At 41.0% G+C, this 16,220-nt stretch overlaps 2 protein-coding genes and 1 non-coding gene across 5 annotated transcripts; 1 reads left to right on the top strand and 2 right to left on the bottom strand.

Annotated features, from left to right (window-relative positions):
- Positions 1–521: 521 nt before the first annotated feature.
- Positions 522–7,629, bottom strand: LOC133930876 (carboxypeptidase SOL1). 3 transcript variants are annotated; one of them, XM_062377643.1, is made up of 15 exons: positions 7,369–7,629; positions 6,533–6,593; positions 6,336–6,431; positions 5,771–5,801; positions 5,626–5,682; positions 4,796–4,891; positions 4,304–4,426; positions 4,088–4,192; positions 3,955–4,001; positions 3,084–3,209; positions 2,865–2,967; positions 2,705–2,767; positions 1,550–1,633; positions 1,349–1,412; positions 522–950 (listed from the first exon to the last, which is right to left on the bottom strand). In XM_062377643.1, the coding sequence occupies exons 1-15, from the start codon at positions 7,469–7,471 to the stop codon at positions 649–651; spliced, it is 1,461 nt and encodes a 486-aa protein (XP_062233627.1). In that variant the 5' UTR covers positions 7,472–7,629; the 3' UTR covers positions 522–648. The 3 variants fall into 3 exon arrangements, with proteins under 3 accessions (XP_062233627.1, XP_062233628.1, XP_062233629.1); XM_062377644.1 differs by having other exon boundaries at positions 522–947; XM_062377645.1 differs by lacking the exon at positions 6,533–6,593.
- Positions 7,630–7,667: 38 nt separating this feature from the next.
- Positions 7,668–7,738, top strand: TRNAG-GCC (transfer RNA glycine (anticodon GCC)). Its single transcript has one exon. It is a non-coding gene; the product is annotated as a tRNA-Gly (tRNA).
- Positions 7,739–8,232: 494 nt separating this feature from the next.
- On the bottom strand, positions 8,233–15,263 carry LOC133930874 (translation factor GUF1 homolog, mitochondrial). Its single transcript, XM_062377642.1, has 12 exons — positions 14,854–15,263; positions 12,198–12,936; positions 11,867–12,023; positions 11,702–11,756; positions 11,173–11,240; positions 10,988–11,092; positions 10,823–10,894; positions 10,623–10,736; positions 10,001–10,141; positions 9,604–9,663; positions 8,818–9,086; positions 8,233–8,726 (listed from the first exon to the last, which is right to left on the bottom strand). Exons 1-11 carry the CDS (start codon positions 15,160–15,162, stop codon positions 8,912–8,914), a joined length of 1,995 nt encoding a protein of 664 aa, XP_062233626.1. The 5' UTR covers positions 15,163–15,263; the 3' UTR covers positions 8,233–8,726; positions 8,818–8,911.
- Positions 15,264–16,220: the final 957 nt, after the last annotated feature.

Below are 16,220 nucleotides of genomic sequence, written 5' to 3'. Positions count from 1 at the left end.
GAAGTAGGTACATGAGTATTTTGGGTTTAATTTTTTAGTGACAGTGGTAGGTAATTTATAAATATGTATATAGACATTTTGTTTTTTTTTCTCTGATTAACGTGATAATTTTTAGACCTTGAGAGGAAAGAGGATGCTTCTTTTATTGGCTAGTTACTAATATAATAGATTATATGCGCTTTCATCCATGCTACAACCTTTACAGATCCTAGGACATAAGGACCAAATGCTTCTGTAATTGGCACCATATTAGGCATGAACATGTTTGACTAGGTTGCTCCTAAAATTGCGTGACAGAGTGGGAGTTGAAGTGCATTTGCTCACGATGGCGCATTGTCTTGCCAACAGGTAGGAGCTACCTGGTAGTTGTACTTTGGTTGAAGCACAAGGTCAATGAACCAGCGGCTTCCTAGAGGCTGCAGCATCATCACCAAGGTAAACGGCTATATCCGCGAAAAAAGAAATCTAAGCCGGGCACTATATGCTCCCACACGGTATACCATATTCGTGCTATTCTTCCATGATGCAAAACTTTCCATCGATGCAAAACTTCCATGGTACATTGGCTATCCTTTAACTTGTACAACAACATACCGTTTTGGTGGGAGCCCGTGAGTTACAAAACTGAACTAGGCAACAAAATTCCTCCTATACAGCAATAGGCCGCCTGGGCGAGTATCTATATGTCAGCAACCTAGATGCAGTTTTTCTCTTGAAGAGCAAATAAAGGATCAGGAGAACGAACAAAACAAGAATATACAACCAGAGGTGAGCTTCTTGAACGTGGAACAGCTTGTCATTGTCGCAAGGGCAGCCACAGTCATTACGAGTCAGCTTCATCTGCCCATCAGGTTCGATTGGGTCCAAGATGAAATCCAAGTTCACGGCTTCCTGCTCCAGCACAATACGTGTAGATTTTGGTCGGAAGCCTTCCATTGATGCCACAACTGCTAGGAACACAAACAGAAATATCTTATGATACGATAAAACGTAGAGGGACAGCGAAGGGTCAACTTTACAATTTTCAGACAATAGGTTTCAGCCGTCTATTAAATGGATCACCTTGTCTTACTAGCTAACAAGGGCAATCATTGGGGACGGATGTTTTCATGCTGGTGGCTAAACTTCTATTGTTGATGCTAATCATAAATTTTGTTGTGTCCACTCGCCAGGGATTAAGAATACAAAAACTGAAGAAGATTGAAAAGTAAGAATAAAAACATGTCAAGTGAAGAGACATGCCAGTCTTACAATCCCCCATCCATGTTCTACAATTGCAGGCAATCTGATCATGTCCATAAATACTGATGTTGCCAATGATAAAAAAAACAATTAAAGGCAAACTGACCTTCATATTTCTCACCAGGCGCAAGCATTCGATGGTAATCTCCATAAGTCCTGCTAGCTCTCACCTGGAAACCAAGAAAGTCAAGGATTACAATCTCTTAAATGGTAAGCTTGAAAAGTGAAAACTTTATAATTTCTCTCAACTCAATTATCAGTTCATCCATTCCAAAGTAACAGTATAAATGCTACAAAATAAACTAACCTTGGAATCAATCCCCTTTATCATCACTGAGCCAGATATAGGCCTGCCAGTATCTGCTGCAAATATCCTTCCGTGAATTCCTGACTAAAACTAGAGTCAATATGGTGGGGCAGACTGATAAACTCTGGTAGCTCTTACATATAGAACAGCAAAAAGGAGTAAACCAAAAGGAGACAGGAGTAACTTTCATCATGCGGATAAGTGCTATTCCGTGGGGAGCACACCATTTGGTTAAGAATGATCATACATATAACAAGAACATCAACCCGGCACAACTCAATGAATTCCACCATTCAAGGATTCAAATACCAGGATATGTTTATGGCAGCTATTATTGTGGTATTTTGCAGGGTATAGAAAATTATAAAAATAGATATTTTTAGTATAACCACGATGCAGCATAGCTTCCACGATAGCTTCCGATGTCCGCTATATCCCGCAAAACCGCGATGGTGCTAGAATTGCGATTTAAACCATTGCCGCCATTCCAAACTCAAATTCCCTTTTTTGTTTAAAGACAATGATAAGGGTATCCTATATTGCAGACAAACAATAGGAATCGGAATAACTGCAACATCACTTGGTAAACGCTGTTTTTACCAAATAAGAGGAAATCCATACCACGAATCGGAATCCTGACTAAATACACTTGACAATCGGGAAGCTCTTTGGATACAGAACCCCAAAAATATAGTGATCAGAGCCAGAGATGATAGTGATTAAACCAATGTTATCCTAAGTGAATATACAGTAATGCATCGCCAACAGTGAAGGGTTTGTTGGAAGGAAAAAAGGATAAGCTTCCAAGTGTTCATGCCATTGTGGTGACAGCGAAAGCAACAAGAAATTCCGACAAAAATGGCTTGAACTTGTTCAGAACTCATAGCAACTAGCAAAAATGTGCTACCCTAAAGCAGCCTGCTTTTTGAAAATTTGGCGTGCCCAGGATTTTCAATTATAGGTAATTAATGGGTAGTTACAAGCATTACTATGAATCAGTTGCCAGTACATGATCCAGACCCTGGTATAAACCTGAACGGCTAGCCATGTGCCTCAACCCACTAACCAACTAAAACCATTTCATTTTAAGTAGTGCAAGAGTTACCCTTTGCAGTGCATAAAGAGACAAAATTGATTACTGTGGAAACATCTTACCTTTATTAGGCTTGCAACAAGATTAAGCATACTCATCCTATTGTGTTCCCAGATGACAGGTAGCTGTCAAAATGTTACAATAAACAACAAAACAAAAAATAATTATCAAATGGTCCGCAACAGCAGCAGCAGAACCATAGATAACTAGATGCAAAGGTACCTCAGCTGCTTTTGGCCACTTTGTGTCACTAATCTCCAGCGTTAACTCAAAGCAGCTTCCATGTATATAGTTCCAGTCTTGCATGCCGCCATATATTGGATACCTACATCATAAACAAGATTGCTATGTTGGTTCATGAAACGCCCATTCATACATAACTGGATAAAGAAAGTTTGATATGGAGTGTGAAGTATGAACACAATGCTATTGTTTATTTACCAGAATGCTCCATTCGTAATCCCTCCTTCAAATTCTTTGCTCAAAGACATGTTGTAGTGTGACTGACTATACACTGATGCCATGTACTGGAATGTCTTATCATCAGGACATCCATAATAATATTTGCTGTATTGTTGAGAATGTTAAAAGTGTCAAGCCAAGCAAGTAACATTGTGGCCCTAAAGATTAGAGGTGAAACACCAAAAACAAAGAAAGCAACTACAGATTATTCAGGAAATGGGCATATCATCACATCGCTAGTTATTGCTGGGCTTCTCTCTCTCTCTCTCTTGTGTGTGTGTGTGTGGAGAGAGAGAGAGAGAGAGAGAGAGAGAGAGAGAGAGAGAGAGAGAGAGCACAACCAAATGGCACGTGGAAAGTGCAATTAGCTTTCATTCTTAACAAAATATCAGGCAACATGCAAGTCATTCATCATTGCATTGCATGACATGTAAATCCGGTAATTTGTGACTACACAGAATCAAACTTCTACATTAATGGTTCACTTCATACATGACAATGTGTTAATCAGCTGCTTGTAAGACTAAATCAGCCATGCAGCTAATCTGTCCTGACACTTGGCAGTCCTTATAAAGAAAAAAGATACACTAGAACAGATGAAGGCGCCCACATGCGATCCAGACTTTAAATAAATCATCACAAAACATTAAAAAAAAAATAGAGTAACAGCGTTAAAAGGAGGCAAACACTTGATTGTACATCCTCTGCTCTGAGGCATACACTACCACACTGTTTTGGCAATGCTTGATCAAAAGCTTGTCAGATTTGCTGGTCTTTGAAATATTTAGAGAAATAAAAGCAACACTATTAGTTGAGATACTTGAAACTTAATGTAAGTAGAAGGAATCACTTTTTATCTCTAGTTCCATCCCATGGATAATTGGCAACAAGAGCACCCTGAAAATTCAAATCAGAGGAAATTATAGGACCTTGTTTCAACAAGATAAGCATATAAGATAACTGCGGTAGGTGAAAAAAGTTACCCCATGCAAACTAGCAGAGGCCGTGAAGTGTTCTTGTTTTACCCAATTCATAATAGCTCTAGTTTCAGGTTGTCTGTAGTTAATATCGTTGTTGAAGGGAGAAAACTGTCAATTTTGTCTATGTCAATTGAAATGCTACAAGAAAAAGGTATATTACAAAAAGGGACAGTAGAAGCTTCCATAAGGGAAAGAAGTGCAACAGAAACAAGTACTCACTTGGTCAGGAAAATCTCTGTTTAGATCAACATTGTTTGCATTACCACGCCATCTAAGAGCAAATCCATCTGGGTTCATTGTCGGGAGTATATGAAGGTGCATGTTCTCCACAATGAGAGTTGCCTACAGAAATTAGTTCAACTGCTAAGTTTACCATATACTGGTATCCGTATTCATAAATTGATGGAAATATGCCATTTCATAATTGATAGTTTAAAAAATATTGAACACGTTATATTAATGTTGAATAATATATTGGAAACTACATATCCATAGTACAGTTAAGAATTTAAATTTCATATCATATATTTTTTCTAAAAATACTTCATACATTATTCGATTTTTACTTTTTTACATAATAGCTTCTTATATTATGTGAGTGACAACTCAAAATACGAAATGTAGTTATCACAAAGCCAAATCGCAAGAGATAGACCAGTGGTAAGCTCCACGCTGAGCAAAGAGCAAGTACAACAGAGGAATCTTTCTTACCAACGGGTCCTTCAGGTAGTTATCACACAGCCAATTTGCAAAATGCATAAGAACCTCTCTTCCAACAGGCTCATCACCATGAACATTTCCAATGAACTGTAATTTGTAGCAAAAATTACATCACAGATATATTCTTGGTGCTATTAATGCTGATCTTAGAATAAACAGCCTAGACAATTCATCATCAATTGTAGATGTATAGGAACTGAAGTAAAAGGCTTGACTTGAGCAACAGAGAAAGTCAGCTGAATGATTGCCAATATGGCACTATGTCACTGCCAGTTTGCCACAGGAAAAACCATGTGTTTAGTATGATCCTAGTACAGAACATTCAGCTGATTAATTGCTAATATGGCATTGCATGGTTGCAAATTTGTCACTACATAAAACCATGTTTTTAGTATGGTCCTAGTACAGAACATTCAGCTGATTAATTGCTAATACGGCATTACATGGTTGCAAATTTGTCACTACAGAAAAACCATGTGTTATGCATGAGCCTACCATAGCTCACATCTCTGTTCTCAAGAAGAGGGTGGAAAGAGGTAATCCCCCATAAATTAATAAAGATTCCAGAAGGAAACTAAGGTTATGGTATCATGGAAGTCAAATGTAAGAATAGTAGAAACAGCATTGCATTGCCATTGAATAAATCCCACATGTGTGAATTTGATTCTGGCACAGCTACCCTTTTAGACCACAACGGTTAAACAAATAATAATAATACCGATGATCATCGCAGGAAATTTCCAACTTATAGTTTATTTGCATTCTCCAAATTTGGGAAAAGAACCCCACTTAAGAGTCTAAAAGAAAATGGTGCCACAAACCTTGAATGCTGGTTCAGCTTCTTTTTGCCTGGGCTTGTCTGATATTTCAATCACCCACTGCAAGAACAATCAGAACAGTTCTCCAGTATACAAATTTGAAACTAAGCAAAGCATAAGGAAAAGTACAATCGTTTAAGTTACATACCAATGGGAAATTATTCACACTCTTTCCAATGCTGATGACAGATTTATGTAGTCCCTCAAAGAGAAGAAATAATAGGTAAGTGAAGTGTGAACATATGAGAATACTGGGGAGAGAAAAAGAAAGGAAGAAAGAAAGAATACACTAAAAAACAGAGATGATCAAAGACAATATAGAGTTGCATAACAAACAAACAGAATAAGGAGTCAAACCAGAATATTCAGTTTTTTGGACAATGCTAAAGAAAAGGCTAACCTGGCCCATGAAAACATCGAACAATTCATAAATCTAGAGTCAGACACATATCTTTTGAACGGACTTCTGTTTTAAAAGTTGACATTTTATAATTGATTTTCTTTTGAAAGCTACCTATCAATGTGGCTACATATGGATCAATGATTCTTTCAGGGTCAGCAAAGACTCTGGATTCTACTGCATGCCATACACAAATACCCACCAATGATGACAGCATTTGCATGACTAAACAAACTGATGGTCTTAAAGATGGTTTAGATAGAAGCTCCAAATATACTGATCACCAAGAAGTAAAATATTATACATCATGCACCTGTATATCCTGGAGATATTAGGACACCGACTTCCAAAGGCATGTACAGCAACCTCAAGCTCAGGGTTGGTCATATATCCATAGACCATTTCTTCCCTAAATTTGTTCCAAACCCACATAGATAACATGGTCAACCAAAATTGTCATGCAAGGAGACACAGATGAAAAGAAAGTCAGAGCTCTGATTTAAAACATACGTGATACGGGGCTTATCCTCAAGCAAGTTACGTGAAAATGAACCATGATTTCCGACATAACCTGGTCAACAAATAAAATAACAGAAGTGTCTCTAACTGCATAAGTAAGCATAGGTATCACACTGAAAGTTGCAGAAAACTTAATGAAAGTACAGTATAGTTGAACAGATAAATGCTAAGTAACCTAAAAAGGAAAAATTATGTCCACAAAGCGGGCCGACTGATGAACCAAGCTGGGAGAGAAGATATTCCTTGGTCAATTTAAAGAGGCATACTAAACAGTAAGCTGACTAGACCAGATATCCTTATCCATATATAATCACATATTTGACATCAACACATCACATACAAAAAGCCATAAATATATTTGGTTAGTTCAGAAACAATTACACTTTTATCATGACTCCATCTGACGTCGAAGTACACCTATTTCTACCAGTGTTTCAATAAGCTAACAACATGATGTGCCGTTCAACTGACAACACGCTCATCATGTATTCCAATTTCCAGCGTATGCAAAATTTATGAATCTCCATCACCGTACATGCAACGACTCCGTTCAACCTTAGTCGGCAGTGGATTCTACCAAACGGATTAAATTCCAGGAGCCAGGTCCTTCTTCAATCACAGCGAAGAATCCTATGAATCCCACCAAAATGAAACGAACTGCTGGATCCGTATCCTCCGAAGCTAGCCAGATGAGACCGATCCCGCCGGTTCCACACGGATTGGCTTCAGCTCTATTGGAGTTCTAACACGGCATCATTGCCGCATTGGCACGCCAACCCAATCGACACCACACACACACGGAGAGAAGGGGAGGGAAGGGGTGAGACCTGACGGATCATGACCACCCCTCGCGGCGGCTTGCGTGGGGAGCGAGGAGAAGGCGCCGAGGAGGAGCAGGAGGAGGAGGAAGTGGAAGCTCAAGATTGCCATGGGCGTGCGAGGAGGCCGCCCGGTGGGGGCTGCGGGAGGGGAGGCGAGTGGTTGTTGGGTTTGACTCGTTCGGTTCAATCCCGCCGGTGTTGGGCCGGACGCCCCGGCGAGGGAACACGATCCGCTTCCGGCGGCGGAGGGGGCTCGGTCGTGTAAAATTTACTAGGTTATTTTACATTTCCAAATTCCATAACTAGCACCAGTGGTCTAGTGGTAGAATAGTACCCTGCCACGGTACAGACCCGGGTTCGATTCCCGGCTGGTGCAATGCTTTTTTTCTTTCGCTTTTTTTGTTCCTCAACGTTATTGTCCCGTCACACCGCAATCCATGTTTTTGTCATGTGGTCAACCAAACGAGCCTCTGTATGTGATTGTGATCCGGCATATGTCACCAAGAAAATTTCGTCTGTTCCAAGGAGAAACATGCACTAGTTTCAATGAAGGGAAAACTTTTTTGTTCTAACTTTTTTTTTCAATGACAAGCCACAGGCTCAGTTGGCTAGCTCTAGTGTGCAAATTGGTGAACCTAAAAATACCTAATACCCTCTTTAGTTCAAACAATAACAATAGTTTTCTAAAAATTTGCTCAATTTGAGAAAAATAATATTAATGATTGAACTGAAGAAAATCGATGAATATCTTTATGTTAATTAATTTGCACCCCTAGCTATGTGGTTCTTAGGTGTACATGTTGGCGAGTGCGTGTTGTGATGTGTCATCATACATGTTCGGATACTGCAACTGTACCCAGTTGAAGAGGCTTCCAAAAAAAAAACTTTCTTTCCCATGTATCACATCGGTTCATTGAACACGTGGGGTGTATAATTCAGTGTTTTGCTTAACGTATGTAAATAAAATGAAGTAATGCAACACAGCAGATGCTCGTACCAACTACCAAGCATCAAGTCAGAACTCGGGGGCAGCAGAAGAAACTGGGTTCGGCAGGCACTTCAGTATGCTACTATGCTCTCCAAATGGATCAGCAGTATAAACATGGCCGCAGTGCTTCAATGATTCTTCCACGCCAGTGAGACGAAGTGTGCATCACCACAAAAATGCTTTCAGCACAAGGCTGAGCAGCAGCAGCAGCAATAAAAGCTGAACTCAAGATCTGTGATGGTTGCCGTTGGACCCTCAGCTCAGCAAAATAAGGCTGTAGTGCATACAATATCGGGCAATGACTCGACCCTCAGCACTCCTGTAATATTTTGCAGGAACCATAATTATGTACTCAATGGAATAGTAGTGGCAGGGCCTGTAACAGAAAGACAATACATGAGTCTTTACTCTAGAGATTATCAACAATTTAGCACAACGATGTGCAAAAACATGTACTGAAAACTCACCTTTCATAAGATGACTAGAAGAGGATGCTAGCCACCACAATACAGCTATTCAAATTGGGACAGCTACGAAGATTACAGTAACAGTGTAACACATCTATTTTGAATTGGAGACCTTTAATAGCTCGTGGAATGCTTCTTGAGGAATGTCAACAGATCCCACACGTTTCATGCGCTTTTTGCCTTCCTTTTGCTTCTCTAGCAACTTCTTCTTCCGAGTAATATCACCGCCATAGCACTTGGCCAGAACATTCTTCCTCATTGCTGATAGACTGGAAATGGTGAAAGAGAGCATCTAAGCAAAATCCATGTGACCGCAATGTATATTCGACTTTTTACCTCCTAAATACATGGCTTTTTAAATACAGTTAGTTAAGATTGCAGAAGAAAGATGTTATTAAAACTAGGATACTAGTTCAAACCAGATCCTTTCAAATATGCTTCAACCAAATATGGCTAGACTGGAGCTGAATTTTCCAAGACTGTCAGATAGTAATGTTAAAGGAATATCTTTTAGGCCAACAGAAAGGTTTAGTTGGAATTTTTTTTAAAACCATTCAAGATGTTTTTAGTTGCTGGAAATTTGCATTACTTTCTAAAGAAATGCTAAATATTAATGACTAAAATATTCTGGACGAATGGATAGCAATGCTGTCGCAAATTCAGTGAAATGCACATAATAACTTCAAAGCACTTTGATAGAAAAAATAATCTTTAATCAAAGCACAATGTTAACAAATGTACTCATAAAAAACTTCAGATAACTAATAGCAGCTTTGGATATCTTACGTTTCCCTTGCAATAACCTTTGAACCAATTGCTGCTTGTATAGTGATCTCAAACATTTGCCTGCAGTAACACAGACAAAAAGCATGAAACAAATTATGGTAGGCAGAAGATATGTAAATTGTGTCGCCATTCAACAATAAATTATGGTATGCAGCAGAAATGTAAATTGTGTTGCCACTCAACATTAGCGCAACAGAAAATTCTGTTCTAAGCCTTGCAAAAACCACAAACAAACTGTGTGTTTTATTCTCACTTGTAAGTTTTTCCCTTTCCAGCCAATTGTACAATCATTATTAGTGTACTTAATATAATGTTCCAAAAGTAATGTGATCAGAGAAATATTTGCTCAAGCACAATTCATGCATCACATGTCCGAGAAAGGAGGGTTGATGAATACCTTTCTATAAACTTCTTGAGCTTCTCCACTAATTCCCTTCCAATCCGCTGAGCTTTCTGGTTATGCACTATAGTTGCCATAGCATCAACAGGTTGACCATTAAGAAGGATGTCCATCTTAACTAGATCAGATTGTAGGTATCTGTCAAAGAGAAATTGAGTAAGGAAATCTAAATCAAAAAGAGGGGGAAAAGGAAAGAATGAGCGACCTAAATTTCTGGCATTTATTTTCTTCCTCCTATCACCCATTTAACCATGGAACAGGTTTTTGTATAACATTTGGAGAGCAATTTACTCAAAATGTAAATTATTTCTGACAGTGATGATAAATACACCACTTAATAAGTCAAACAATCCCCAATCCGATGTATCAAAGTCAAAGAGATGTTTCCAAAACCTTGTATACTTCAGACAAGAGCGCTCTCTGTTTGTAGTCGCTAGTTAGTAGGCTAGTAGTTAGTAGGCTAGCTGGGAAGAGAAAGTGCGATCAAGGATCATATTGATCAGCAAGGTGTACTAACTCTTCCAGAATATAAAGGAGTGCAAATCAGAAAATAATAATCAAAGCATATTTGAAAGGAATTCTTTTTTTATGTAATTTTCGGATGAGAAAAATAACTTACTCAGAATCTTCATAGTCAAAAGTAGCATAACCAGACGTAATGCCTTTCAGCTCATTGTAAAAATCCACAATTATCTCCTTCAGTGGTAATCGATACTTCAACAGAGCCCTTTGGCTGCATCAAAGATAGCCATGAAAAAAAAGTAAAGAATAGAAGAACACTTACTAAAACAGTGAGATTTGGAAGGCAAAAAGGTTTACGCGTCAATAAATGTATATTCAAGCTGCTCGCCCCTCCTTTCTGAACAAAGCATAATGACAGGCCCAACATACCTGAAAAGGTGATTGAGCGTGATAAGAAATTTCTATTTGTAAGGCTCAAATATCACAAAAGTAGAAAACAAGCAAGGAAGGAGCATATCTTACTCACTAGGGATAATGATTGTTGCAATGACCGTAGGCTCCCAACAGGCTGTTACACGCTTTCCAGGATTCGAAGCCAAAGCAGCAGGGTTCTCAACTTGTACCTTGCTGGAAAAATAACCTAAGCTTAGTTTCCTAGCAGAAAACAACAACAACAAAAGATAATAAATACAATTGTGAATGCACACCTTCCATCACCATATTCAAATATATAAGGTACAGTTGGTATTGTCGATATGACTTGAGCTCCATATTCCTAAATAAACACAGTGAAAAAATCAGAATCTTGAGGCAATTATAGGTCACACAAATAATTTTCATTACATGACATCTGATAATTTCCATTTTTTCCATCATATTCCAACTTTTTACTCTTTATGAGTTCAAATGAAAGGAAGAGTTTTTAGCCTGTTCACACAGGTAGTCAATGTACTTAAAAAGTGAAGTCATGGACATAGGACCGTGAACCTGGTGACGAAAAGATGTTCTCTAGTTTTTTCTGCTAAAACATTACGTCTTATAAAGGCATTCACAAGCCTGCTGGCACTATCTCAAAATTACAAAGCAAGCATTGCCTTGAGATTCTGGCATAATAATTAATAACGAAGTTCTTTAACAATAATTTTCAGCATCAATTGATATATTATGTAACTTGCGTAAGGATTATGAAACTAACTGTGAATAGCCAATGAACAGAAACTATGGGAAAAACTATACTTGCTCAAGCCGTTGATGGAAGACATCCATGTGTAGCAATCCTAGGAAACCACATCTGTACGACAGACAGTCATGAAAAGATCAACGATAGATTACAGCACATCCCACACTCAGTGACATGAAAACAACAGAAAAGAGCTAGTTCACATGCAGAAAATCTGATACCTGAATCCCATGCCAAGTGCAGTGCTTGTCTCTTTTGTAACAGAGACACTGGCATCATTACATGTTAGTTTCTCAATCGCATGGCTAAGAGCTTCGAAGTCAGAACCGTCAGCAGGATAAAGACCAGAGAATACCATGTGTTTCACAGGCTTGAAACCTGAAAGGCTATTATGTATGATGTCACATGCAACCAAAAACTATAAAAATGATACAAAATGTGGCTATGGAACTGCAATACATCATGTATGTTGTTTTCAAGCTAAATCAGACTAAAGGAAAAATGAAAATACAGATGATGACATAAAAAAGTTTCAAGGATTAGATTCCATACCAGGAAGTGGCTCCACACTGCTCTTTGCCTGGTGAAGGGTATCACCAATGCGTGCTTCTTTAGTCGAACGCATTCCACTAATAACATATCCAACTTGTCCTGTGTAGAGCACTCCAGTAGCTGTAAGCTCAGGGTGCATAATACCAACATCCAGAACTTCATATGTGCGGCCAGTTGCAGCTGATGCAATCTTACCACCTTTATGCAGAGCGCCATCAACAACAGCAACATGACAAATTACTCCTCTGTACTCATCATAGTAGGAATCCAAAAGCAGCATCCGTACGGGTGAATCACATTTCCCAGGTGGGGAAGGTATGCGCTCGATAACAGCAGGTAATACCTGTTCAAGGCCTTTACCAGTCTTGGCAGAAGTAAGCAGAGCCTCACTTGGATCAATGTCAAATAACCTCTTCAATTGATCCTTTACATTATCTGGATCAGCAGTCGGCTGATCAATCTTGTTAATGACAGGAATGATGCTCAGGTTTGATTCAAACGCAAGGTAAAAGTTTGCGATTGTTTGTGCTTGTACGCCTTGTGCTGCATCAACTACTAAAAGAGCACCCTGGCAAGCTGCAAGGGACCTGGATACCTCATAGCTGAAATCCACATGGCCTGGTGTATCAATCAAATTAAGCAGATATCTTGGCGCATCTGAGACATGGGACGCAGAAGTGTGCCTGTAGAACATAGTTGCTGTTTGTGCTTTGACCGTAATTCCCCTTTCTCTCTCAACCTATTGGCACATATGTAAATGTCACAAGTAACAACAGAAGCAATGCAATATATTGACTACACATCAAGGTCTGATCCAATGTCAAAACAGTTTTCTAAAAGTAGATCAGAGCATAAGGAAAAAGGAGTTGATCTTGAGGAAATAAACACTCAGCACTGAATGTAGTTGAATCACGCAAAAATTACAATCTAAAAAGATGTATTGTTTCAAATTTTGAAAGTTAAAGATAAATCCACTAAGTCTATTTGCGTTCTTTAGAATGACTAATTTGCACATATCATTTCAATTTCTATACGCAGCGGTAGCATCCCTAGCCTTTTCTCTACGGGGTTTGATAACATATTGTTATAAGAGTTGCTATTATAGACAAGCTAAATACAGTAGAAGCCAAATAATGTGCATACCGTAGCCACATGATACTAAGTCATAACATGTGGATAACACATTGTAAAGTTTCAGTCCAGAAGCTAGCAGCAATATATGGCCCAATCGATATGGAACTAACGGAATAACTTTTCGGCTCTCGTGTCGTCTCTCTGAGGCTCCCCACCTCGTTGGCCTGCTCGGTGCGGCCGCCGTCACGGGTCCCTCCTCCTCCTCCTTTATCCCTCCTTTCCTTTTGCAGCTTGGGACCCTGAGGTCATCGGGCTTCGCCGTGCCTCTACCAGCCGGATCCGGCCTCTCTTGGCCCGGATCTAGCCCTGCCCGGTGGTCTTGGCGGCCTTTGAGGCCGAATCCGTGACGAGCGTCGCGTTGCACAAAACTGGGCGCTGGCGTTGGGGCGCGCAGAAGGCGGCCTCTTCTCTGCGCCGGTGCCCGTCGGTGCTGTGGTGCAACGGCGCAATTGTGCCCATCGGGTGCCTGGCGGCCGGTCTGCACTTCGATGGCGTGTGGTCGGCAAGGAGCTTTAGCCGCAAAATCACATTGCAGGGCTCGTGGCAGCATGCAGCGCAACTTCTTCCTTTCCCCTTCAAGGTCGGATCTGCCGGGATCCTCCTTGGATGCGCTGGGTCTGTTACCGGAGCCTCGGTTTCACGGAGCTACTTGTTGGTGGCTTCGTTGCAGACCTGTGTGATTGCACCTGTGTGATGCTCCTGTTGCTATGCTGCGTCGTGCTCCTGTTGCTGTGTTGCATCGTGCTCCAGTGGCTCCTGTTGTTTCTGTTGTTGATGCTGATGTTGTACTGCGCCGTGCTCCCGTTGCTGCTACTGTTGTTGTGCGTCCTGCTGCTGCCGCTCGCCTTGTCGTCGATGCGGTGGCGCGATGATGCGCGTGTGGCGGGTGTCTCGCGGGTGTCTTGGTGGCTGATGTGTGTCTGGGTGCGCCGATAAGGAGATAAAGGCTGAAGTCTGCCGTGGGAAGACGGAGCTACTTTGTCACTTTAGCGACAAGCTTGGTAACGATGAATCATGTCAGGCTCCGTCATTTATAGGTTGTAGGTGGGTGGTGGTGAGTCACCCTAGGTGTTCGTCCTGGCCATTCTCTACCGTTGATAGGGTTTTTGCTGGTTTTTCCTTCTAATAAACCGTGCGGTTGTAAGGTTTTTTGGTCCGATTTCCCTCATAAACCAGGTCAACTCTCTTCTTCTATGATAAAATCGGCAGAGCTTGTGCTGTCCTTTCGAAAAAATATGGAACTAACACACATCCTGCCTGCCAGTAGTCTTTGACACTTACTCGCAGTACAATATCACATTCTAAAGATTGGTGTGTAATGACTATTTGTGAAAGTCATGTAGTCATGAATACAGTTCCAGAATCTGTCGTGAAAACAGTAGGAAAATGGTGGCTTCAGCTTCGCCAATCGCCACTCACCATCTGATAATTGAGTGGTAAAGGTCCAACCTTTCGCTAATTTGTCTGAGTTACTTTTTTGTTAAAAGAAAAGGAGAGTAAGCGGGAAGATTCAGCGTCGCACTTGCAACTTGTCGAGGTACTGAGGCTGGCCATGGCCCTTCTGGATGGTGCCGGTGAGCTCCAGCAGGCGGTCGGCGAGCGTCGACTTGCCGTGGTCGACGTGCGCGATGATGGAGAAGTTCCGGACCCGCTCGGGCGGGTACAGCACGAGATCCGACCCCGAAACCGCGCCGCGCGCGCCGTGCTCCGGCGACGCCTGGGACGAGAGGAGGCGCTCGGGTTGTTGTAGCTTCCGGGATAAGGCTGTGGCTTCGGCGAGGGGCCGAACGATCCGGCGAGCGGATCGCCGGAGCGCGGCGGCGCCGGCCATTCGGAACCGCGGGCGTTCGGCGGCGGGAGCTAGGGTTCTGCGAGGGATTTGGCGGAAGAGGTGGATTGGTGGTGTGGAACTGGTCTATGGACTCCGAAGATGCCGACTGTGACGTGGAAACTTGGGTTCTGTCTTACCGTTGAATCGAGCATGGACGGCAAACTGAACATAGCCCCATTGATTAGGATCACTGTGGTGTAACCTATCCACCGGATTCTTAGTCACTTGGAGTGCTCCTAGTTTTTAATTTAATCCTAAGATAAATAGTAACTGAATATATAGGTATATTTAATGGTCAAAGTGTGTATCCACGTTACGTGATATAATATCTCTAATCTTATTTACACATAATATCTCTAATCTTATTTAGACGCATAAGAATTACTATGCTTATGGGGTCACGAGGATATGAGCATAGTTGTATGAGTGAGTGTATCCGATCTGTATTTAAAAAAAGTTGAGCGTAGATGATTCTGATACGTCCTTTAGCTTTTATAAAGGATGGTAAGATATCTGTCATTTTTATTAAAGTAAGAGGAAAAAATAAAATAGCAAAAAGATGTGCACAAGAATTACTATGCTTATGGATGGGGTGGGGGTGTGACAGCGCTACTAGGGAGTTAGACCATCTCCAACAGAAACTTAAAAACTCGTCTCCTATAACAATATTACAGCATCTACTATGTTTTATCTCCAACAGTTACCTTATTTTCTACCTTTCATTACTCTCTTTCTCCTTTCGAGCCCACACGCATACACCGTAAACAGTGATACGGGAGCCCGTATCGTTCGGCAAAAATGCCGCTGCCGTTTCCCTATGCACCAACTCATGTATCACTGTAGAGGTTGTTTCCGTCTCCGTTGGAGAGCCAGCCGAGGCATGCGAGCGGCAAATCTGCTGGCTACAGTATTTTACAGGTTCGATTTCGTCTCCCTTAGAGATGGCCTTATAGCAGGACAACAAAAGGTGGGGGGTGTGACAGCGCTACAAGGGAGTTACAGCAGGACAACAAAAGGCGCCAACTACCAACATAAATTAGGAGATTAGGAAGGTTCTC

The sequence above is a fragment of the Phragmites australis genome, chromosome 10 (genome assembly GCF_958298935.1).
Source record: "Phragmites australis chromosome 10, lpPhrAust1.1, whole genome shotgun sequence".
In the NCBI taxonomy this organism is placed as follows: Eukaryota; Viridiplantae; Streptophyta; class Magnoliopsida; order Poales; family Poaceae; genus Phragmites; species Phragmites australis.
The sequence above is the reverse complement of the archived record's forward strand: the minus strand, read 5'-3'. Positions and strand labels throughout refer to the sequence as shown.